General features: G+C 37.9%; 1 protein-coding gene across 1 annotated transcript in view; it reads right to left on the reverse strand.

The window, feature by feature from the left end:
• Positions 1-7,457: 7,457 nt before the first annotated feature.
• The window catches only part of LOC127812181 (60S ribosomal protein L23), a 36,138-nt gene continuing 16,236 nt past the window's right edge, over positions 7,458-27,359 (reverse strand). The window contains exon 4 of the mRNA XM_052352533.1: positions 7,458-7,534. Within this exon, the coding sequence (XP_052208493.1) occupies positions 7,473-7,534 (62 nt within the window). The 3' untranslated portion in view covers positions 7,458-7,472. The remainder of the gene's footprint in view (positions 7,535-27,359) is intronic.

A 27,359-nucleotide genomic window follows, 5' to 3' on the forward strand; every position in this document is an offset into this window, starting at 1 on the left:
TCTGATTAATGAATATCCAAACCCATGTCTTCCTTTTAATTATACACACACCAAACCTGAGGGTGCATACTGCTGCAGGGTGCATCCTACCCTACAAAATATGAATAAGATGTGCCCATACCAACCTGATACCCCAAATGTAAATCATTCATAGAAAAGGAATATCCCCTCATTTTAGAATTATTACATAGTCTCTCGTTGCTCACTCGTATCTTTAATTTTAACAAAGAAAATAAATTATAAATAAAAACTTTATTTTACTACACAAAATAAAAAATTAAACTGATGCGTCATCTTCATCAGATACTTGAGGTTTAAACAATCATACTACCGAGTGGGGGTGGTCTATTTGACCACGTGACTCCAAGAATATGTCTTCTTTGTCTTCATCGTTGACAGAGGAACATGCACACGCACAAGGTCTGAATAAAACAAAATTGACAAAGGAGACAAAAGAAAAGAGATATCCTCCCCTTTAATAGGGTCACCAACATAAGTCGTCTTCTTCTTCTTCTTCGTGGAAAATATACATAATAAATAGGGTCACCATCATCTTAGCTAAGGCCTCGAAGGGATGGATAGCCCACCATCTTCTCCCGTTGTTTTAAGCATTTCAACTTGTACTCATAAAATATCTTCAAAAAAAGATTTGTCTTTGTCTTCCCCAGTTGGGTTGAAGTTTGAACGCTATTTTGGACCATCCGACCACCCTTGATAAACGATGGATAATTTTTTATACTAATTTATACGATAAAAACAAAATTAATAAATACACTTTATCTAAAATACAGAAAAGATCTATTCATTTCTTGTCCTTAATTGGGATTACAAAATGGCTGTTGCTAACCATGTGTGTATATATACGTGTGTTCTATTGCAGCCGCGTTCTCTCTCATTTGAAAATCTATGTATGTGTACGTATATATATATATGTGTGTGTGACTGTGTATTATATGTGTGTGTGTTCTTGACTTATGTATAATATCTCAGCTATTTTGTTGTCTAGAATTTATGTAGTAAGGAACTGACAACTATTTTTAACATTTAAGACCTATATTTAAAGGCAGCCAACCAATTTTTATTGATTTTCTATTCTGATATTGGTCTAGTTAGAATCAAGAAAGTGAAGCTCTGAGTCATTCACTTCTAATCTCGAGGATCAGGGCCTACATTTAACATCTAGAGAATTCTGTATTTCTTTTTAAATTTTTGTGTTTTAGGATGACTGCGTGGAGATGATTGTGGCTATGTGTAGTAATAAAAGAGGGTATTTTTAAAAATATTAGTTGTAAAGAGTTATTAAGTTGACTATAAAGAGTAAAAAAATAAATAAATAAATTTCTACTGAATGCGAAGAAAAAAATTGGTTGCAAATAGATTTTTTTTAATTTTTTATACTAATTTATTTATTAATCTTTAAATTAAACTGAAAGCAATGAATCTTTTAAAGTTGTTATGGATATTAATGTTGTTAACGATGCATTTTGAGTATTGTGTGATCATTTGATAAAAAAAAATATTATTTCTTATTGTAACTGTTATTGAGTTTAAATCTCAATTTATATAATTTATGTAGTCTTTTATTAAAGATAATTCAGTCAGCTGATTTAATTGGAGGGGGGTTCACGTGGGTTAGAGATTTAATTGGGAAATGATGGATTGACGTGGTTTAATTTGGGGGGTTCATTGTTCACCCATAAAAAAAAAAGCACAAACTAAACACATTGGTGGCAAAGTGGTCTGTCCCCCATGTCAATGGATTTTCTTTTGTAGAAAATTCTTGAGTCTTGACCCCATACCCATTCTATTTTTAAAACATCTTTATTGTCACAATATTTACTTAAACGACATTTATTAATCAAGATATGAGATAAAAAAATCAACATATGAAATATATCCTAAAATGATATGTAATTAGAATGTTTTATTTTTTTTTTTGTGTTATTTTTCTTTTGAGTGTTGATATAATTTTATTGTGTAATATAATTTTAAGCAGAAATCAAAATTGACAATGCAAGGCGAATGGGTCTTCTAGTTTTTTTTTTCGATTTTTCAGTTTTTTCAATTTGTTTGGTTTTTCAATTTTGTTGATTTTTTCAGTTTTCTCAATTTTTTAATTGATTTGAATTTTTTTCAATTTTTTAAAATTTTAATTTGTTCAATTTGAGCTTTTATTCAATTAATTTGGTTTAAATTTTTACATAATTTTAATTTAATCGGTTTCAACACTTTGATTCATTTAGTAATGGAAGCAACCAAATGTTAAGCTCTAATGGTGAACCTTCAGTAAATAAAAAGCACAGATTTCTCTCTTTCCTTCTTTCTACTTGATTGGTAAGAAACTTTAATTTCTCACCCCTTAAAATAAAAGTCAAAAATTAGTTCCAAGAGGTGCTTCCAACCTTACGTCCCTGCCTGCCGGGTTGACTCGCGGGTCAGCTCCCTAGCCAATAATTCTTTTTATATATTATGTACTTATGCATATATACACACATATATGTATATATATATATAACACTATATCCAATATATAGAAATATGCTTTATATATAATCATGCATTCTTATTAATGTTCAATTATTTTTACTTCTAGAATATGATTTTTTTTTAATACCAGTTAAGATATTTAATTGGGTGACAATAACTTTTCAAAACCTTACACCTCAAATCCAATCATATTCCTTTTAACCATGTTATTATCTGGTATCCCCATGCATGCATTAATAGATTCAAGCGCAAGTCACTCATTCATTTCACATGCATTTGCTAAAGTAATAGGAGATAAACTAGAAAATTTGAATTGTCGTATGATTGTCGCAACCCCAATGGGGAAGTCTCTAAAAACTTCTTCAGAATACAAGAATATGAAGATCCAGATAAAAGAAGTTGAATTCCTGGTGGATCTAATCATTCTGTAACAAAAAAAAAAAAAAATCTAAATTTTTTAAGGCATAACACGTCTTAAAGATGTGGGCTGTTACATATATAATTATGCATTCTTATTAATGTTCAATTATTATTACTTCTAGAATATGATTTTTTTTTAATACCAGTCAAGATATTTAATTGGGTGACAATAACTTTTCAAAACCTTATCAACTCACATCCAATCATGTTTCATTCAACCAATCTTGAGGACCCCACATAATATCCATGGACACATTTAATTGGAATATATGTATATGAACATAAATACTGTCTCCTAGTCAGTCCATTTGCACTGCATATTCCATTTCCACATCACATCCATGGACTAAGCGGCTTGCATAGAAAAAAGCCGACTCCATTTGGCTGCATCTTAAATTCAGTCTTTGTAACAATAGTAGTCTCTTGGACTAGCTGGCACCAACCCTTCACATGATTAATTATTGGTGACTTATACCCCTCGTAGTAGTATACAATATATAATTGGTGACTCATATAGACTTTGATTTTGAGTTTTGTGAGTTTTAAACGCGTTTTTTAAGTCTCATATGGTCTTTTTATGTCATTTTTAATTAAGTTTAAGGAGTAAATTAATAGACTAATAAAACTTTTTTAAAAGTCTAACGAGAGAGTCTGATTAATCGCTTAAGAAATCATTCACCCGTTACACTACTAAGATTGACTAATCACAGTTACTAAGGACAAATTTCTCAAACTTAAATTATTTTTTAAAAATATATAAAAATCACAATACTGGTCACATAAAAAACCTACCCACCTTCTAGATTGCCGACCATAAAACATTAACGAATGTGAGCTTATATCAATCATTGGCGTCACAGTGAACATTCAATGACGTGGTGGTAGGTTATTCAAAGTTTTGATTCTTAAATTAATCATTATTGATTCTTATCTTTACATGCATTTCATAAATATATACATATATGAATAATGTTAGATGGATAATTTTATCGTAATAATTTGGATAATAATTAAATTTATTGAGATATTTTGACACCAAAATATCACAATATTTTAAACTCAAATTTTTTAATGACTGCCCAAAATCATACATTCTTTCTCATACTCTCTTTATATATTATTAAAATATATTAAATATATTTTATAGATGTACAAAATAGTGTCAAAATTTAATGTTAACGATTGGAGATGCTCCCCATGTCAATGGATTTCTTTTTCTGGAAAATTCTCTTGAGTCTTGACCCCCATACCCACTTCATTTTCAGACTAATTTAATAAAGCATCTTTATTGTTACAACATTTACTTGGTGGGGTTAGTTGATTCTAAAATTTAATTAAAATTTTAATTAATTATCTTTATTTATGAATTATGATCATGTTAATTATTAAAGAGTTGAGATTGAAACTTATTACTATATATAATATAATAGTAATAACTATAAGAAAAGTGCTATATTTAATCATAAACAGCCCCTCGCCTAAGAAAATTCTATTCTATAACAAAGATTATTCTTATAATTAAAATTTATAAGAAAGTTATAAATTATAGTTATAATTATCAATATTTATCACCCCCCCCCCCCCATGAAAATTTAGAGTTTTGAAGACCTCATGATGCATCTCTAAGTATATGCTTTATACTACATTGTTGTTTATTTTTTAAATCCTAACCTAAGTGGTAGGATGAAATAGATCCTAACGCAAGTGATAGGATGAGTGAGATCCTAGCCTAAGTGGTAGGATGAGTAAGAGATTCTAGTCTAAGTGAAAGGATTAGAAAGATCCTTAGCCTACGTGGGAGGATGAGCCAATGGATAAGAATTATGTATTCGTCATTCCGTTTTAGTGAAGAATCAAGTATTCTTATTTCCACCACCTTGAGCAAGGTGGAGAGTCAATCATAACCTAAGTGAAAGGATGAGGTAAATCCTGGTCTAAGTGGGAGGATTAGTGAGATCCAAACCTAAGTAGGATGGAGAGAAAGCTAGCCCAAGTTTATGCATTTGTTGCATGTTTATGAATCTATTTCTTGTGTGGATGAATGCATTTGTTATAAGATTTTACATTTGTTGCATGTGCTTATTTCTTGTTGCCTATGTGTGTTGGCCTCATTAAGAATTAAAGTAGAGATTGTTGGGTTTGTGTTTCCTAATGAGGCCCAAGGTGATGACGATGTTACGAGTTAGCTTCATGGGTTTCGGCCCGAAATTGAAGTGACGGTTCAACACCTTTATTGGTAGCCCAAATATGAGTCAGGCCATAAGCCCTTAACCTTCTCTTTGGAGGAGAAATGGGCATTGGCCCATTTGCTCAAGAGAGAGGGAAGCCCATGAAGCCCAAATTCTTAAGCCCATTTCCTTTTGCCCTAGGGTTTCCATATATAAGGGATTTGTTCTCTTATTTGTGCTTAGTGTGTGGCAACCGATGGTGTTCTCTCATTCCTCTCTTCTCGGCCGATCGTGCCTTACCTCCTTCCTTGTATGGCCGATTCTTCGTGGGTTGTTTTCCTTCTTGGTCTGACGATCCTTTCTTTGTTGAGTGTTGCGTCTTTCCTTGTTTTGTCTTGGACGATTTGTCAATAAGGTGTATTTATGGGGATCAATCGCCTTTTCGATATGGGTATTGTTCTTGGCCTTTGTTGAATCCATATCTTCGTGATTACTCTCTGTTCCTTGGTGGATCCTATTGTGTGTGGAAACTTGTGTGGCTTGAGTGAGGGGTGTCAATTAACCGGGAGGCGTGGGGGTTTGAGGTTTTCAATTCTTGAGGGGTTTGGGCCCCTTTGTGGGTTGATGTCCCTATTTTTTGAGTTATCTAAGTGGTGTTGACGAGTCCAAAATTGAGCCTTGATCCATTGTCTTTGTGATTGTCATTCGTTGGCTGAAACAAGGAGTTTAATTCGTGTTCTTCTTATTGCTATTATCGATTTACTTTTTTTTTGATAATTTTTGTGTACTAACCTTGTTTTGGTTCCGCCCCAACCACCCTTTTCCTTTATCCCATTGCCCCCAGCCTACCGATCAACACAGCAGGGAGGTGGACACTTACCCTTTGAGGTGGGGGTAGGTGTGACGTACAATTACGTAACGTGAATTTAGATGGGAGAAAGAACTAAGGGTGCGTTTGATAGAGTTAGAAAATGAGAGTGGAATTCCAATTCTCACCCCAATCCCTGAAAATTTCAATTCCTTGATTTCAAGGAAAATATTCACTTTTTGAACTAAAATGGAATTCGAATTCCATGAAATTAAAAAACTGTTTGATAGAATCTAAGTATATGCGTATTTGAATATAAATTTATGATTATTTTAATGTGTTATAAAAAAAATTAATATACAGATTTAGACTTTTGCCCCATATCTTGATTTCGCCACTATTTGTTACAACATTTACTTGGGTAGCGTTTATTAACCAAATATAAATCAGAAAAATTAAAATATAAAAAATATTCTAAATTTTTGTCATTTCTAATATGTTAGTTAAATTTATTTAACGATTTTTAAAAAAAAAAATTACATAACTTTTATTTGACATTTTTCAGATATGTTTATCTATCTTCCCCTCAAAATAAACATATCACTCTCAAGATAAACATATATTTGACCTTACAGATAAGAAAAAAATTATGCATATGTCCTCCAGTATATTTCAAAAAAAATAACAAACAGATTGATAAAAATGTTGAAATATTTTTCATCTTTATCTTGATCACTTCATCTCTCCACCTCATCTCTTCATCTCTTTTCTCTCCCTCCACCATCCCTTGTCGTCGTCGATGGTGAAGACAAAGACAAAGACGAAGATGACGCCGATGTGAGCTGTTGCCGATGGCCAAAGACAAAGATGACGCCAATGCGAGCTGTTTCCGATGGCCAGAGACGAAGATGACGCCGATGGTTTTTGGGTAAGTTTTCTGGATACAACTTCTCTTTTACATTAAAAGTTTGAAACCTAGATCTACTAAAATCTAACCATTATATGCTTTTAATTTTTGGGTATGTGGGTCACCATGGTGGGGGGAATCCGATGATTGATTCTGATTATCGGAATCACCGGCCGACTATGTGGCCGGCGACAATAACAAGGCAGTCTCTTGGTTAGTTTTGTGTTCCAATTCGTTTTCGGTTTAGTTCAGTTAATATGGTTTAGGCTTCAGTTAGTTGGGGTGGGTCAGTCGGTTCGGTTCAGTTATTGCATATAGTTCAGTTCAGTTCGATTCATAATTTTTGGTCGATTCGATTCGATTATAACCGATTGCACACCCCTACCCATAGCAACCTGATGCCCCAAATGTAAATCATTAATAGAAAAGCAATATGCCCCATCTTCAACAGATGACTTGATGTTTAAAACCCAATTTCAAACATTTCAGAATCAAAACGGAGGACACAAAGTGTTAACTGCGCAGTCATTGGGATGTTATTTTCTGATTGGGAACAGAATTTTCAACGTCATTAGTAAATCAAACGCCTAAACAAATTCAAGAAAACAAGTATAAATTCTTAATATAGAGAACTTCAACAACACTAAGTGAGAACTTGGACTAGACTATAGCATTGGCTGCACTAGCAATCCTTGGCCACAGATCGGCACACTCCTTGCCAAACGGGAACGGTGATAGCAGACCCTGAAACCACCATGCATGAAGCAGTTAGCCATGCCTACAACCACATTTAACAGATCACATTCTTCAAAAGACAACACCGCATCCAAAACTTGGGCCCCAAGAAAAAAAAAAAAAAAGGCTCACTTAAGTTTATGAGTAGATAATATAACACATCCATGGAGCCAGTTTGATTCAGCATTATACACCAGAAATCATATAACAAGAATGTAGAAGAAACACGAGAAGACAGTAGGGAATCTGCTCTTAACTGTATATACTGCTTTCTCCTCTACAATAAGCACAAGACAAAAATACGGAAGCAGTCCAGATAAAATAGTTCTTAATGGGACCTTACCTTTCATTTCACCACCCTTCGGATTGACAATGACTCCGGTCTTATCTGCGGTAAACAGCCAGCATATAGCATATGCCAACAACATATGACGGGATCTTTAGTAAGTGCCCATGAAATGAAACACAAAAACCTAACTGAGCAGAAAATCAAACAAATAAGGCCAACAAGAAGAATATGATACTGCCTGAATATCACCAATTCTTCCTTATGTATTATGTCATGGCAGTAAGTTGGTGCAAGTCAGAATTCCATCATGAAGAATGTATGCAAATGAATGGGGGTATGAATCTAATTCATTGTTATAAAATTACACCGATTTAGAGGAAAGTTACGGTTACTAATTTGAGAAAAATAATAATAAAAAAATTAAATATATAAATTTTGCGTAAACTCTTTTTAAATAAATCAGGATAAAAATTAAAAAAAAATCACCATAAAAAATAATAAAAATTATAATTTTTTATCTAAATTACAAGAAGGTAATAACAATAATCTCACTTAAAAATAAAATAAAAAATACTTTTAATATTTTTAATTCTCTATTTCTTTTCTCACACTAAGGTTGCGTTATCTTTATTTATTCCAAGTCATTTTTAGTTTTCTATTTTCTAAAATAATGAAAACGCGTTCTCTTTATTGTTTTTAAAAATGTATTTTTGAAAATAAAAAAAAATTATAAAGAAAATTCAAAACAATAAAAAATTATTTTAAGTATTTTCATTCAAAATAAACTCAAAACACGTTTATTTATTTATTTATTCATATTTTATTATTGTAATAGAAAAAAATATTATAAAATTTATTAACTTTAAAATGTATGTATTTTTTAATATAATATTAACATTAAATATTTTTATTTTATTAAATAATCAAATTTATTGAATAAAATATAATTAAAAAATTATTTTCAAAATTTCAAAAAGAACACGTTTTCTAATTTTTTGTTTTGAGGAATAATTTTTTAAAATGACAAAAAGAACGCATTTTTAATTTTTTAAAAATAGACTATCAAAATAAAAAATTAAAAAATAAAGAGAATACTACGTATTGAAGTGGCATTCACAACGCAAAAGAACACAACCTAAGATATTGAGAATGAAAATGGAAAGAATTGAGTCTGGGAAGGCCAACTTATAGGCCTTCCCAACGCGTTGAAGAGCATGGGTGGCCTCGCATGGACAGCTTATTCAAGGCTGCCCATGTGCACCTCTTGGCCGCCTCCAATTCTTCTCTTCTTTTTCTTAGCATGGGTGGCGTCGCATGGACAGCTTATTCAAAGCTGCCCATGTGCATCTCTTGGCCGCCTCCAATTCTTCTCTCCTTTTTCTTTCCTTTAGTTTTCTTCTTTCACAATTGTCAAAACGGGATGCCCCTTTTTGACATCAACATTCATCACACAATCCATTGCTAAAATATAGTCAGAGAACATGACTAGCCTTAACAAATATTGTCAATTTCCAAGTATTATTTGGAAATCTGAATATAAGCAAGTACCAGAAACACAGGCAAGGATTTGGGAATGGGTGCCTATGAAAGCAATCAGCGGAGTCAAGTAAAAGGGAAAAAAGGAAAACTATTAAATGTAAGGCCTAACTGGAGCAGATGTGATCTCAAGGATCATCATCACATCTGTAACAATAGGCAGGTCTGATTTTCCAGACTTGTAACTGCATCATCCACAGAACTAAGAGGATACCTGACTTGGTCTGGTGATATAACAAAATCAAGTTCCATGGAACAAATTTAGATGGGGCTTTGAAGGGCATTAATGACTCTACATCTATGGAATAATCAGTTTTCCAAGAAGGAAAACAAAAGGTATAGATAGGGAAACTAGAGCTTTTTCTTCAACCATACAACCTGAAAATGCAACCCCCCCCCCCCCCCCCCCCCCCCCGAATGCGTACAGGGAGACGAGATATATAAGATGACAACGTCAAAGACCAGAACTTCCAAGGAATCTATACAGGGTGGAGCCAAAGGTTGTAACAGTGGAGCCACGAGGCATTTTTTTCTTGGGTAAAGATCTATAACAGAGAATTTCTTAAAGATCTATACCCAGAATTTTTTAAAATAATTTTCAATTTTTAGATTTTTTAAAATAAAAATATAATTAATCAATTATGAACTGACACATAAGTTATTATCATTTATTAATATGGGATGCTAATAATGATGAATGGTGAGTTACATGTCATATTACATGAGATACAGATAGTAAACATGTGAGTAGGTGTTAATTGAATATCTACTGAATGTGGTGCATCTAACATATCACATAACTTAGAGGATTAATGATGTGTTACTAACATTCGATTATATAACTGGTCCTCGGATCGGAGGCGACACAATTGTCTTGTACGCTAGTATTAGAGATTTGCAGTTGCGTGGAATTGCCCAAATATGAGGTGGGAATGTTCTTTATGTGATCTTTGTTCAATGACATATAGAGACATGTGATTGCTAATGAGATCCATTGATATCTGACGTGAGGTGAACATTATATGCAATCTTAGTTGATTAGTAATTGAAAAAACCTTGGCTAAGGTACACAAAATCGAAAAGGTGTTAATGTGTCATCTTGATCATACCATACTACATCTTGGCATAGTTATCGAGTCTTGTAAGTTTGATCGGTCCATGAAACTTATTAAGTTGGGATCTTAATCAATAAAATAATTATAGTGCACAGTAATTCAAAACCCAAATAGATTTACTAGAAGTATTAACTTTACTGCTAACAAGATCATCTTGATATAGTGTTAATTGTCACCTAAAACCTTTCAAGATTATTTAGAGAGATGGAGGGATTCTCGTTGTAAATCAAAATGTTCAGTCTCTGTTAAAGAGTTTGACATGTCTCCATCACTACTCAACTATAAACATAAAAGGTTACACTCAAAAGTGGGCATAGCATTAGATTAGTAAATTTGAGCTGGTACAATATTCTCATCCACCATTAATAATTAATGGAGATTAAATTATTATTAATAATTTTAGCAGCATAATATAAAAGAGAAAAATTATCTGTATATAATTAACTTGTAATAATATATATTATATATTATAATAGAATTAATTAAATACAACTTTAAAAAAAGTCAAAATAGCATGTTAATTGAGATAAACCCAAATTGGCTTTCTTGGCTTGGCTACAGCTCACAGGGGACTAATTGGGCACTTGGAGAGAAAAAAGCAAAGGATGGAAGAAGAGAAAATTGTGAAAGAAAGAGAGAGCTTTGCAGGCGCAATTGATGTACATAATTATTATATATATTATATATTATAATAGAATTAATTAAATACAACTTTAAGAAAAAAATCAAAATACCATATTAATTGAGATAAGAATAAGAGTAGGGTATATGACAATGTCATTAATGATATGTTGTGCCTTTGTTATGAAAGATTTGAAAGATTATTATTATCTCTATTGCCTAACATTTTCTTCAACAAGGAAACCACATCACTATCATCACTGATGACCTTTAGCGATAAAGCCAAATTAGCGTTCTTGGCTACTGCTCACAGGGGACTAATTGGGCACTTGGAGAGAGAAAAAAAGCAAAAGATGGAAGAAGAGAAAATTGTGAAAGAAAGAGACAGCTTTGAAAGAAAGACACAGCTTTGCAGGCGCAATTGGCGCAATCAATTGCGCGTGCAAAGAAGAAATGGATTGGCAGGAGAAGTGTTCTCTCAATTGTCTTGGTGGTGTTATCCTCTCATATTTTAGCTTTGAATTTTAAATTTATTTTTAATTTTTTATTTTGAATGTTTATTTTAAAATTTTAAAAATATGTTTTTTATTATTTTAAAAAATTATAATATTATCATTTGATGAAATTAGTTATTCATGTCATATATCTCATGCAAAAATATGTTTTTGTCACAAAATATATAAATATATATATAAAAATGTGACAAATGATTCATAAATAAAGATATTGACTGATGAACGAGATATAAAATTATTACTTTATTTAAAACACTCATACATCACTTAATAAATTTTTATTTAAAATTTTATACTTTATTTTACACACGCCAAGGCAAACCCTTCAAAAAATAAATAAATAAAGCTCATATGTAAATATGAAGATGGATAAAGTCATAAATTAACTCCCCAAAATACCCCTGCAACAATAATAAATTCCAACATTGTCATTAATTTGAAATGGGTGTGACGCCATACTCAGACTCAAAAGAGACGACTTGACTTAAAGATTGAAAGTTTGATTAGAGATAGCCATGATCAACTATCAACTGTTGGTGTTAGTTTTTTAATATTATATTTAGATGACATTTAGTATATGTGTTGGGTCTAATAATATAATTTTATATTTTAATAAACGATCATATCTTCATTTATGTCTCTCTAATTATATATGAATGAGTTATTAGATCTCTTGATAATCAATTGTTAAGAATATATAATAACGATCTATAATATAAAAAATTTTAAAGTAATTTTCGATCATTAGATTTCTCAAAAAAGAAATATGATTAATTGATTACGGACTGACATATAGGTTACTACCATTCATTAATATGGGATGTTAATGATAATAAATTATGAGTTATATGTCATATTGCATAAAATGCAGATAGTAGACATATGGGTAGATGTTGATTGAATATCTATTGAATATGACTCATATAACAGATCACATGACTTAGAGGATTAATGATCTGTTACTAACATTCGATTGTATAACTAGTCCTCAAACTGGAGGCAACACAATTGTCTTGTACGTTGGTGTCAAAGATTTGTAGTTGCGTGGAACTGCCCGAATATGAGGTGGGAATGTTTTCTATGTAATCTCTGTTTAGTGGCATATGGAAGCAGATGATTATTAATGGAATCCATTGACCTTTGACATGAGGTAAACATTTTATGCAATTTTAGTTAGTTAGTGATTGAAAAAACCTTGCTAAGGTACACACGATCAAAAAGGAGTTTTTGATGTTCGAAAGAGTTCTAATGAGTCATCTCTATCACACCATACTACATCTAGGCATCATTACTAAGTTGTGTGAGTTTGATCAATCCATAACTCTTATTAAGTCGAGATGTTAATCAATAGAAGGATTATAGTACACAATAATCGAAATCCTAAATAGGTTTACTAGAAGTATTGACTTTACTGCTGATAAGATCGTCCTGACATAATGCTAATTGTTACCTAGGATGTAACACCCCACTTTTATGAGCATGTTATAACTTAGAAAATTTTGAGCTATTCTTTTCAAGAAACAATCTCAACATAATACAAAACTCTCAAAATTTCCATCTACCTACCTAGCATGAGATTCATCATACATTATATACGCTAGACTAAGTAATTCATCAATAGCAAAAGCAAATAATCGAACCTTAACTTTAACATTAACCACAAATAAGGTTATACATCATTATTCTTTAAAACGTTCAAAATTCAAAAGTAGCAGAACTTAAATACATATGCTACATAAACATATAGCCAATACATCATGCATTCTAACTAAGTGTTATTACATGCTTCTCCCATCCTCGCTTCTGCTACATCTTCATTTGTAACTTTTGAATATTCTAAGGACAGAGTTCAATTAGGTGTCGAATCATCTAAGTAAGGGTACATCATTCATATCTCATGCATGTATGCAAATGTAAAATGTCATCATTCTTTTAATTTGAGTCAACCGCACCCAATTATTACTCTCCATTTCTACGACCTCCTTACCAAGGTGAGGTGTATGAGGGCACCCTTGGTGGAGCAGCGGTGTCAATCCCTAATCTCAAACCCATGCGATGCATGACCAATAATATCATCGTGAACATATGCATATTTCATCATCATGACATATGAATGCAATCTACATGATGTATAGCATAACAAGGCATGTTAACATGATAAAATCATTTACATAAAACCAGGTTTTGGGTCGACCCACTTACCTTGAAAGTTTACTCTTTCAAGTAACTGTTTTGCCACACGCAGACCTAGGTTTCTAGAGAAAACACTAGTTTCGGTAAACCAAACCTCCAATATTTTTACATAAGTAGAAAATTACAAGGTAAAGGGGCCCTACACGTGCCTTGAAAAGGTGGCCCACGTGCCTTCGCGCGCAGCCCCTTCCCAGCGCGTGAACTACACATGCCTCCCTTTAAAAACGCATAGCTTTGCGCAGTTTTTGTATTTAGGCCATAACTCCCTCGTTTTAGCTCAGATTTAACCCCCGTTTGAACCTACGGGTCCTTATCTTCCCCCTCTACAAGAATATAACAAGAAACAAAACTTAGCTCACCCTTTTTCTAACTGTTTGGCATGAACTTTGGTCACACTTCGAAAACTCCGGCGAGGGTCATTCTTCCTTGATTTTGCTTCGACCTTCCTCCTTCCTTTTACAGATTTCTCTCTTCTTTCTCAAGCACAAATCCCTCACCTCAATCTCTGAAGTGGATCTCAAATGGAATGGTTTTGAAAACAACCCCATGGCCCTATTTATAGGCTTGAACTTCAAAGTGATCCAAATCTGGAATGGAATAACTTTTCAAATATGCAACCGTACCTCTCATTTTTTCCCATTCCTTGCACCTCACCTCACCATACCTTTATGCCATCGTTACTTGTACTAACTTACTTTTTTCCATTCCTAACACCTCACCTCATTACTCCTGACCATATTTCTTACTTTTTCTCATTCCTAACACCTCACCTCATTACTTCTCATAATTAACCAAGGTTATACCCTCACAATTAACCTTAATTAACTTCATAATCCCATTTTAAACTTTGCACAATCCTCAAATATCGAATTAATAATCATTAAAATACTTAAAATCTAAGATTGACAACTCCAAGTTACTTGATAAGTACAGTTTCATCCCTGCACCCTCACAGAACCTTTATGTTCAGTGGCATCTCATGTTTGCTAGATATGTTATCTACTCTTTGAAATCTGTCATAATTTTTAACAAAATTAAAGGGGCATCCTTAAAAAGAGTAGGCCACTAAAAACCTAACTGCAAGACTTTTACAGCAGTTTTGTTCCCTGAAAAATGACCACCATATTCCGAGGCATGACAATGCATCAAAATGTCATTATATTCTTCACTAGGCACATATCTCCTAAGCATTTGGTCATTACAAATTCTAAACAAGTAAGGTTCATCCCAAATGTAATACTTAACATCGTGGAAGAATTTCTTCTTTTGATAAGCATTCAAATCAATGGGTAGGACTTTACTTACAATAAAGTTGACAAACTTAGCATACCAAGCAATTTGAAAGGTCTGAATAGCTAATACTTTTTCATCGGGAAACTCATCTATAATCTCATCATGTGCTAGCTCATTGTTGCCATGTTTCTCCAATCTACTTAGGTGGTCAGCTACAAGATTCTCAACACCCTTTCTATCTTTGATTTCCAAGTCGAATTCTTGCAACAACAATACCCACCTAATAAGTCTTGGCTTGGCATCCTGTTTAGAAAGAAGATACTTAATTGTAGAATGATCAGTAAAAACAACAACTTTAGAACCAATCAAATATGATCTAAATTTGTCAAAGGCAAAAACAATGGCTAGTAACTCTTTCTCAGTAGTAGCATAATTCAGTTGAGCATCATTGTAAGCACCCCCGCTCGGATATCCCAACCACCCGGTCTATCCGAACGAGTGCGCTCACAGAAGGGAAGAGGAACAGACAAAAGACAGAAATGCCCTGGCATGCATAAATAAGAAATTTAACAGCGGAAGCAAAACGGTAAACATGCATGCCCACAAGCACCCCGCTGATACAGCGGTCATGAAGTATATAAAAATACATACAGACCCTGTGCCAACAATAGGAGGTACAAATGACGACCTGGCACAGTCAAAAATAAAAGACAACGACTCTAGCAAAACATCAGAGATGACGGGGGCAGCTAACTGTACACCTTACCAACGCGGCCGACTGCTAAGTGGAACGATCCTCGCCCTCGGCCTTTGCTTTACCCTTACCTGGAATGATGGAAAGCAAGGTGAGTCGCAAGACTCAGCAAGTTAATAAGAAATGAAAGGCTATAAATAAAAGAAGAGACCATCCCAAACACAGCCCCACAAGTACACACAAGTCATGAGACGCTACAACACAACAGTGCAGTATAGTGAAAGCACATACCGGTCCTTGGGGCCCACACAAGACACCTGGCACCCAAGTCCCATACCAACCTGCCGCTGCCCTGAAAGGCAACAATATCCTCAACAACCTGTGCGCACTGTCCCGGGGCGGTACTCCCGTCACCCGTATCCACGTCGGTACTCCCGACAACCGAGCCATAGGCTCCCTCGGAACGGTACTCCCGTCCGAGAACTAAATACTATCAGTAGCCATGCAATGCACATAAAATGCAATGGCGTAGTGAGCATCAACGTGATACAAGGCGCCCATACATCCAGGCATCAGGCCATGCTCCGCCCACATAGTAAGCCACACGCAATGCATATGCCCGTGCTGGATGTATCCTAGTCAAGCTAAAATGCCCGTGACCAAGCATAACCAAGTCATGTTAATCCCAACATGCAGCCTGTACCCATGTGCACATCAAAACATGCAACGAGAATAAAATATAAGCAAGTATGCTATAATCACATAATGGCTAAGCTAGTCAGCAGTGCCTGGCACCGGTCAACGATCAGTGGGTAGGAGAGACTCGCCGGCGGCCTAAGGTAGTCCGTACGACAGTCACTCCGTCACCGAACCATCGATCCTAGCCCCCACTGCACAACCGCTCCAGCCAGAAAATAACCAAAAATCCAATTAATACCCGAACCGCTAAGAACCTAGCCCCGGGTGAGTACGGCATCATTCCCAACAGGCAGGGGGGTGGCACAAACCCCCGTAGGCAACCAACGAATAAAACCCACGAGATCCATTTAATAAATTAAATCTTAAACTAACCGTTTAAAAACTTCATAATTAATTAATGGCCGAAACAAACGAAGGGAGGCCCAATAAATCGCCAACGACAGAAACGACGAGATAGGTAAGAAGAACTTGCCTTATCAGAGATATCCTTAGGCTCGTTGGGTCCAAAAGCAGTAAAAGTTATACAAACTGCAATATCCCAATTATTTGCCAAAATTAATAAAATTGGACGCAAAACGAAATTCTGACCGTACAGAATATTAATTACTAGCTGCTCTACATACCTGGATAATTAAATCTGGAATTAAACGCAATTTAATCTGAATTTTTCAGCCCCAAAATCTCACAATTTCTCCCGTGCGCGCGCTGGTTTTTCTCTGAAATTGCTACTGTTTCTATGCTCAAAATCACGCCCGAAATCGGGCTTAAATCGGCCAAAAACGAGCGGCTGAGGCGCGGCCACGTGGCAGCGCGCGGGCCAGCCACTGGGAGCCACCGCCATTGACGAAACGACGTCGTTTTGACGCCTATGGCTGAATTAAATCAGCCAAAATTTCCCCTCCTCGCGCGCAGCCCCCGCGATTCGATCCCTCATCCGCTGCCTGGCCGCCTCGCGCGCGAACCGCCCGCGCCCACGCTCGCATCTAACCTATATATGTTTTAAGTTATATTTAATGTGACTTTTGGCCTCTTCCCCGATTCACGCCAGCACCCCTAAACTTCCATTAATTGCACTAACGCCCACTTAATTAATTACATTAACTCCCGAAATTTCTAAAAATCCCATTATTGAATTTCTTTTAATTTTCCTATAATTCCAGAAATTCCTAAAACAAATTAATTAATTATTTTAATTTCTTATTTCCTTAAAATCACATAAGTAAATTTTATTAAATCACAACAAATTATTTTAATATTTCCTTTAATTTAAATTACCCCAAAATTAAATTAAATTGGCATTTACGGGGCGTTACAAATCCTCCCCCCCTTAAAAGAATTTCGTCCCCGAAATTCGTACCTGGCTAGGCAAACAACTGAGGATGAAGTCGCCTCATGTCCTCCTCTAGCTCCCAAGTAGCCTCCTCAGGGGTATGCCGCTGCCACCGGACCTTCACATAGGGAATCGTGCGGCTACGAAGCACTTTTTCTTTCCGATCCACGATACTGGTAGGCAACTCGATGTACGACGCGTCCTCTTGCACCACGAGCGGATGATAATCAATGACATGCCCGGGATCTGCCACGTACTTGCGAAGCATAGAAACATGAAAGACATCATGTACATGGGCTAACTGAGGGGGTAAAGCTAACCGGTATGCCAACGATCCGACTCGCTCCAATATCTCGAACGGTCCCACATAGCGAGGACTCAACTTGCCAGATACTCCGAAGCGTCGAACACCCCTCATCGGCATAACTCGAAGGAAAACATGATCACCCACATCAAACTCCAAATCTCGGCGTCGTCTATCAGCATAACTCTTCTGACGGTCCTGAGCTGCCTTAATCCTAGCCCGAATCAACTGGATCTTTTCTGACGTCTGCTCCACCAACTCCGGTCCAAGTAACGCTCGCTCCCCAGTCTCGGTCCAGCAAAGCAGTGACCTACACGGCCGCCCATATAATGCCTCAAATGGTGCCATCCCAATGCTGGCCTGGAAGCTATTATTGTAAGCAAACTCCACTAGTGACAGATGATCATCCCAGCTCCCATGGAAATCCAGTACACAGGCGCGGAGCATATCCTCCAAAGTCCGAATGGTCCGCTCCGACTGCCCCTCAGTCTGAGGATGGAAGGCTGTACTGAAAGTCAGCTGGGTCCCCATAGCACTCTGCAACGCCTCCCAAAATCGTGAGGTAAACCGAGGATCCCTGTCTGACACAATACTAGCTGGGACTCCATGCAGTCTCACCACCTCATCAATGTATAGCTTGGCCAGTCGATGAATAGGATAGGTCTTCTTGACAGGTAAGAAGTGCGCTGATTTAGTCAACCGATCGATAATCACCCATATCGAATCATACCCCCGGCTGGATCGTGGCAATCCTGAGACAAAATCCATAGCTATGCGTTCCCACTTCCACTCCGGCACGGATAAAGGTCGTAACAATCCTGCAGGCCTCTGGTGCTCAGCCTTAACCTGCTGGCACACTAAACATCGCGATACAAATTCTGCTACGCTCCTCTTCATGCCGCTCCACCAATACTGACGTCGTAAGCCCTGGTACATCTTCGTCGCTCCAGGATGGATAGTATAGGGAGAACGATGAGCTTCCTCTAGGATCCTCTGCCTGATATCACTGTCACTCGGCACACAGATCCGTCCACGAAACAATAGCAAACCATCGTCCCTCTGACTGTACCCCAATGACCCAAATCTCTCCATATCAGCCATAATCTCGCCAAGCTCCACATCCTGTCGCTGTCGATCGCGAATCTGACCCTCCAGATCCGAATGGATACTCATGGCAGCGCAATAAAGTGTAGGATTGTCTGGTGCCACAGAAATAGTAAGATCGCTCATCTGCTCCAGTAAGACCCACTCCTGCACCATCATAGCTGCAACTGATGCTCCACGGCGACTCAGTGCATCTGCTACCACATTGGCTTTACCTGGATGATAGAGGATCTCGCAATCGTAGTCCTTAAGCAGCTCCAACCAACGTCGTTGTCTCATATTAAGTTCCTTTTGCGAAAATAAATACTTGAGACTCTTGTGATCTGTATATATCTGGACTCTCTCACCATAAAGATAATGCCTCCAAATTTTCAAGGCAAACACGACAGCCGCCAACTCCAGATCATGTGTGGGATAATTCTCTTCATGCCTCTTCAACTGTCTGGATGCATAAGCATTCACTCGGCCGTCCTGCATCAAAACACATCCCAATCCTGCATACGAGGCATCACTGTAAACAGTAAATAACTCACCACACCTGGGTATCGTCAGTACTGGCGCCGAAGTCAAACGCCGCTTCAACTCCTGGAATGATCTCTCGCAAGACTCATCCCAAATAAATCTGGTGCCCTTCCTTGTCAGCTTCGTCAGGGGAGATGCAAGCCGTGCAAAACCCTCTATGAACCGTCGATAATATCCGGCAAGGCCAAGAAAACTCCGAATCTCTGTCACTGTCATCGGTCTCGGCCAATCCATCACGGCTCTAGTCTTCTCTGGGTCTACTGAGATACCCTCTCCTGAGACCACGTGTCCCAAGAATACCACTCGGGTCTGCCAAAACTCACATTTTGAAAACTTGGCATATAACTGCTCCTCTCTGAGCTTCTGCAGAACCACGCTCAGATGCGCCTCGTGTGTCTCAGGGCTCGGTGAGTAAATTAGGATGTCGTCAATGAAAACTATGACAAAAGAATCCAAATATTCCTTGAATACCCTATTCATCAGATCCATAAATACTGCAGGTGCATTGGTCAGCCCAAACGGCATGACCACAAATTCATAATGGCCGTAACGCGTGCGAAATGCGGTCTTTGCAATATCCTCATCTCTGACTCGCACCTGATGATAACCTGACCGCAAATCTATCTTGGAAAACATCGATGCACCACGCAACTGATCCAGTAAATCATCCACACGGGGTAGGGGGTACTTGTTCTTGATTGTTACCTGATTAAGCTGTCGGTAATCTATACAAAGTCGCATAGACCCGTCCTTCTTGCGCACAAATAATACTGGGGCCCCCCATGGCGATGTGCTCGGCCGAATAAAACCTTTCTCCAAAAGATCTTGCAATTGCACCTTGAGTTCTTTCAGTTCATTGGCAGCCATACGGTAAGGAGTCTTGGAAATAGGCTGCGTACCTGGCATCAGATCGACTGCAAAATCAATCTCTCGGTGCGGTGGTAGTCCCGGCAACTCATCTGGGAACACATATGGAAAGTCTCGCACCACAGGATAGGCAGCCAACTCCTTCTTCTCCCCCGCTATCACGGTCACGAACGCAAAGTAGGCTTCACACCCACGTCGAATAAGTCTCTCGGCGTGCATAACCGATATCATCGGCGTAGTCACCACTGGTTTCACACCCCGGTATGTAACAACTGGTCTCCCCGGATGCTCAAATGAAATTACCTTCCGACGACAATCAACCCGAGCATAGTGCCGAGAGAGCCAATCCATACCCAACAGTAAGTCAAAATCCTGGATCGCCAAAACAACAAGATCCCCCACAAATACCTGGTCGTAAATCCCTATCTCGCAATCCCTGACCATCTCACTCCCCAACAACACCGTCCCTCCCGGTGTCGAAATAGATAAATCATATGGTAAGGGGTTACACGGGACTGGGATCTTATGCAACAAATGGGGTGCTATGAAAGAGTGGGTGGAACCTGTATCAAATAGGGCACGTACGTCATGGCCATAGAGAGAAAGTATACCTTGCACTATATCACTGCTCTCAGCTGCCTCGGCCGCTGACACTGCAAATGCCTGTCCCTGCATCTGAACTCTCTCTGTAGGTCCTGGGCGCTGTGCTACTGGAAGAGGTAATGGCGCTCCTGAACCCTGCGCCCTAGGTGCAGACTGTCTCTGAGCTGGTCTGGGCCCCACACCTCCAGTCCGTGGCCCTCCACTCTGTGCTGGCTGGGTGCACCTGTTCGCTCGGTGGCCCCTCTGTCCACAGCGAAAACAAATAATCTCCTGCCCTGTGGCCGGTGTAGCTGGTGGGGCTGGTGTAGTCGGTCTAGGCGCCTGTGGACAGTCTCTCTTCAAATGCCCCGGCTGACCACAGCGATAACATACATCTCGACGTACCTCCCGACACTGCCCCTGGTGTCTCTGCCCGCACTGCCGGCACTGTGGAAATCCCGAACTCTGGCTGCCTGCATCCCACTTCCTCTTCTTACCGCTGCTCCCTGCACCCTTCAAGACTAACTGCTCTGCTCGGGCCTCCAGTCGATCCCTCTCCACCGCGTGGGCTCGCTGAACAGCCGTAGGGAAGTCAGGGGCCTCAATACCAGCCATGGCATGACGGATCTCTGGTCGTAACCCCCTCTGAAACTTGCTAACTCGACGCGACTCAGGGGTCACTAACTCAGGAGCATAACGAGATAATGCCACGAACTCGGTCTCATATTGCGTAACTGTCTTACTGCCCTGCTGTAACTCAATGAACTCAAACACCTTCTGCTCTCTGATCCAAGCTGGTACATAGGTCTCATTGAACGCCTCGACGAACTGTGCCCATGTCGGACCTCCATCGCCATATCTCTGTCTGGTGGTCTCCCACCACCGCTCGGCGTCACCTCGTAACAAGAAAGTCCCCAGCCGAACTCTGTGGGCCTCTGCACAGTCTATGGATCTCAAATGCTTCTCCACCGCTAGTAACCAATCCTCAGCCACCGTCGCATCAGCGCCTCCACTAAACTCTGGTGGTCGCAAGGCCATAAAATCTCTAAGCACTGTAGCACCTGAACCGTCCCCTGCTCCCGACGTACCTGAATGCGACGCCTGGGCCGTAGCGGTCCTATCATCATGTCTGCGCTCCTGTCGCAACTGAGATGCTGCCAGTACATCTACAGCTCGTAAAATACCCGCTAATGTCTCCTGCATATCTGGTGGTCCTGGCTGTCTCTGCTCTCCCGCACCTGTAGCCTGAACCTCCGGAGTAGGGACAAGGTGTCCTCTACCTCGTGCTGGCGGTCTACCACGACCCCGCCCACATCGTGCGTCCATGATATCTATACAACCATAATTAATTAGAACGTATTTCGAAATTAAGGACATGATCTAACGCTCTAACTCTACCTAACAGCCTTGGTGTACAGTTACTTGTCCCCCAAAGTGACTTAATGACGCTCTGATACCAACATTGTAAGCACCCCCGCTCGGATATCCCAACCACCCGGTCTATCCGAACGAGTGCGCTCACAGAAGGGAAGAGGAACAGACAAAAGACAGAAATGCCCTGGCATGCATAAATAAGAAATTTAACAGCGGAAGCAAAACGGTAAACATGCATGCCCACAAGCACCCCGCTGATACAGCGGTCATGAAGTATATAAAAATACATACAGACCCTGTGCCAACAATAGGAGGTACAAATGACGACCTGGCACAGTCAAAAATAAAAGACAACGACTCTAGCAAAACATCAGAGATGACGGGGGCAGCTAACTGTACACCTTACCAACGCGGCCGACTGCTAAGTGGAACGATCCTCGCCCTCGGCCTTTGCTTTACCCTTACCTGGAATGATGGAAAGCAAGGTGAGTCGCAAGACTCAGCAAGTTAATAAGAAATGAAAGGCTATAAATAAAAGAAGAGACCATCCCAAACACAGCCCCACAAGTACACACAAGTCATGAGACGCTACAACACAACAGTGCAGTATAGTGAAAGCACATACCGGTCCTTGGGGCCCACACAAGACACCTGGCACCCAAGTCCCATACCAACCTGCCGCTGCCCTGAAAGGCAACAATATCCTCAACAACCTGTGCGCACTGTCCCGGGGCGGTACTCCCGTCACCCGTATCCACGTCGGTACTCCCGACAACCGAGCCATAGGCTCCCTCGGAACGGTACTCCCGTCCGAGAACTAAATACTATCAGTAGCCATGCAATGCACATAAAATGCAATGGCGTAGTGAGCATCAACGTGATACAAGGCGCCCATACATCCAGGCATCAGGCCATGCTCCGCCCACATAGTAAGCCACACGCAATGCATATGCCCGTGCTGGATGTATCCTAGTCAAGCTAAAATGCCCGTGACCAAGCATAACCAAGTCATGTTAATCCCAACATGCAGCCTGTACCCATGTGCACATCAAAACATGCAACGAGAATAAAATATAAGCAAGTATGCTATAATCACATAATGGCTAAGCTAGTCAGCAGTGCCTGGCACCGGTCAACGATCAGTGGGTAGGAGAGACTCGCCGGCGGCCTAAGGTAGTCCGTACGACAGTCACTCCGTCACCGAACCATCGATCCTAGCCCCCACTGCACAACCGCTCCAGCCAGAAAATAACCAAAAATCCAATTAATACCCGAACCGCTAAGAACCTAGCCCCGGGTGAGTACGGCATCATTCCCAACAGGCAGGGGGGTGGCACAAACCCCCGTAGGCAACCAACGAATAAAACCCACGAGATCCATTTAATAAATTAAATCTTAAACTAACCGTTTAAAAACTTCATAATTAATTAATGGCCGAAACAAACGAAGGGAGGCCCAATAAATCGCCAACGACAGAAACGACGAGATAGGTAAGAAGAACTTGCCTTATCAGAGATATCCTTAGGCTCGTTGGGTCCAAAAGCAGTAAAAGTTATACAAACTGCAATATCCCAATTATTTGCCAAAATTAATAAAATTGGACGCAAAACGAAATTCTGACCGTACAGAATATTAATTACTAGCTGCTCTACATACCTGGATAATTAAATCTGGAATTAAACGCAATTTAATCTGAATTTTTCAGCCCCAAAATCTCACAATTTCTCCCGTGCGCGCGCTGGTTTTTCTCTGAAATTGCTACTGTTTCTATGCTCAAAATCACGCCCGAAATCGGGCTTAAATCGGCCAAAAACGAGCGGCTGAGGCGCGGCCACGTGGCAGCGCGCGGGCCAGCCACTGGGAGCCACCGCCATTGACGAAACGACGTCGTTTTGACGCCTATGGCTGAATTAAATCAGCCAAAATTTCCCCTCCTCGCGCGCAGCCCCCGCGATTCGATCCCTCATCCGCTGCCTGGCCGCCTCGCGCGCGAACCGCCCGCGCCCACGCTCGCATCTAACCTATATATGTTTTAAGTTATATTTAATGTGACTTTTGGCCTCTTCCCCGATTCACGCCAGCACCCCTAAACTTCCATTAATTGCACTAACGCCCACTTAATTAATTACATTAACTCCCGAAATTTCTAAAAATCCCATTATTGAATTTCTTTTAATTTTCCTATAATTCCAGAAATTCCTAAAACAAATTAATTAATTATTTTAATTTCTTATTTCCTTAAAATCACATAAGTAAATTTTATTAAATCACAACAAATTATTTTAATATTTCCTTTAATTTAAATTACCCCAAAATTAAATTAAATTGGCATTTACGGGGCGTTACAATCATTAAGAGTTTTCCTAGCATAATAGATGGTATGAAACAACTTACGTTTCCGTTAACCTAACACTCCACCTATGGCATGATCACTAACATCACACATCAATTCAAAATGTAAGTTCCAATTAGGAGCAGCAATAGTAGATGTAGAAGTTAATTTTTCTTTAAGAACTAGAAAGGCAATCATGCATGCAGTGTCAAAAACAAATGGCACATCTTTTTCAAGCAAGTTGCACAAGTGACTGCACTCTCACCCTGTAATTAAAACACAAAACAAAACACAATAAAAATTTTATATTTTTTTTATTTATTTAGGCGAGAGGTTTATACTCGTCAGTGTACGAGTGCAGTTGTAGTTCAAATTTAAATTTATACTTTCTGGATAAGTCCAGGTCGTCCACTGAGAGATTTATTTATGGCAAAAGAAAAAAAGAATGTCACACACACGCACACGCATTTAGATGGATTGATAAAATGATTTTTATGATTTTTTTAGAAAACAAATATTAGAAAATAAAACAAGACAGAAGTTGAAATAAATACTGAACGTGAGAATATGAAATTGGAAAGTACTTGAGTTAAGACAATTTCAGTGCCAACCCGTTGATTCCCAAATATTAGCATAAAAGATTAGCAACATTAATTTAATTTCAGATATGAGGATTTGTTATTAAATGCAATTAAAGATAATGATAGCTCTAGTTTAAGCAATCCTCATACATGATATGCGAGATTCTAATTTAAGAAACTACCATAAATTCAATTACAATTAATACACAAAACAACCAAATTAATCATCCGGGTTTTGGGTATGATAGCGTTTCCAGTTCTAGTAACTCTCATGCGTGACATGAAAGCTCTAAGTTAGGCTTACGCTCTAATCCAAACCTAGTGATTTTTCAATAATCAAAACACACTCATATTGAAGTTTAAACCAATGTTACTCATTTAAAGCGTAGCTTTCTTTGGGAATCATTGGCGTTGGACACTATCCTTGCCTTAACCCAAGATTAGATTTAGCTACTCATCTCCATTAAATTAATTGATAGGAATTTAAATGACATAATTTAAATAACAGAATTTAAATGACAGGAATTAAAATAGAAGAAACTAACCGGCCATTTAGGCGGTAGATAATTAAAATACAAGAATTAAAATTGCAAGAATTTAAAGGCATAAACTAACCGGCCATTTAGGCGGTGAACAATTAAAAGACAAGAATTAAAATTACAGAAATTTAAAGACATAAACTAACCGGCCATTTAGGCGGTGAATAATAAAGTAATAATAAATGACATAAGAATTTAAAAGAAGAAAGGAAGGAAATAAGATTACAAGAGAAAATACTAAAGAAAATGAGAGAGAACAAAAGCAATTCTCAAAGAGAGAATTCTAAGGAAATAACTAAACTTTGATTCAAGAATAATAATCACACTTACAAATGCAATCAAGTGAGCTATTTATAGGCCACAAGATGCAATACAAACCACACAATTTCAATTATTCAATTAGACATAATTATATCTAACGGGCACTCACACACTTAAAGTTAAATGGATTTTAGCTATAATACACACCTAATATTAAATGGATTTTAGCTAAAATACATACCTAATAAAGCACTCATAAAGTTAAATGGATTTTAGCTATAATATCCACCTAATAGTTAAATGGATTTTAGCTAAAAAACACACCTAATAAAGCTCTCACATAAAAAATAAAAATAGATTTCTATAAATTGGTTTTTAATCTTCATTAGGATTAAAAATAATCCTTGGGCCTTCTCCAAATAATATCTTCCATGGGTTGCTCAAATTGGGTCTTAATTCTTCATGGGCTTGAATTCTTCATGGGCTTGAATTCTTCATGGGTTTGATTTCTTCATGGGTTTGATTTCTTCATGGACTTGAATTCTTCATGGGCTTGAATTCTTCATGGACTTGAATTCTTCATGGGTTTGATTTCTTCATGGCTAAAAATAAAAAAATAATTTAATATTATTAATAAATTATAGATTATATATATGTATTACACATAGCACACATATATATTAGATTATATTATATATATAGTACATGCATGCATATAATGATGTATATGTATTATATATAATTTTATATATTATTATTATTTGCTTTAGAACTTCATTTCATTCATCTTTCAATTTAAACTTGCATATAACCATAAAATATATATTAATATCTAATTTAAACCATATTTAAGATCGAAAGAAGGGTATAATTATAACAAAATTTTTACAAAATTAACCACTAATCAACAAGGGTTTAGAAATCTTAGAAAAATCTTTGATGAATATCCTGTAGAAACCTACATGGCCTAGAAAATTTCTTATTCCTTTAACAAACGTAGGAGGTGGTAACTTGGCAATTATGTCAATTTTGGCATGATCAACTTCAATACCTCTCGAAGAAATTTTATGGCCAAGTACCACACCCTCTCTAACCATAAAGTGGCATTTTTCCCAATTTAGCACAAGGTTAGTGTCTTCACAT

The sequence above is a fragment of the Diospyros lotus genome, chromosome 10 (assembly GCF_014633365.1).
Source record: "Diospyros lotus cultivar Yz01 chromosome 10, ASM1463336v1, whole genome shotgun sequence".
NCBI lineage: Eukaryota > Viridiplantae > Streptophyta > Magnoliopsida > Ericales > Ebenaceae > Diospyros > Diospyros lotus.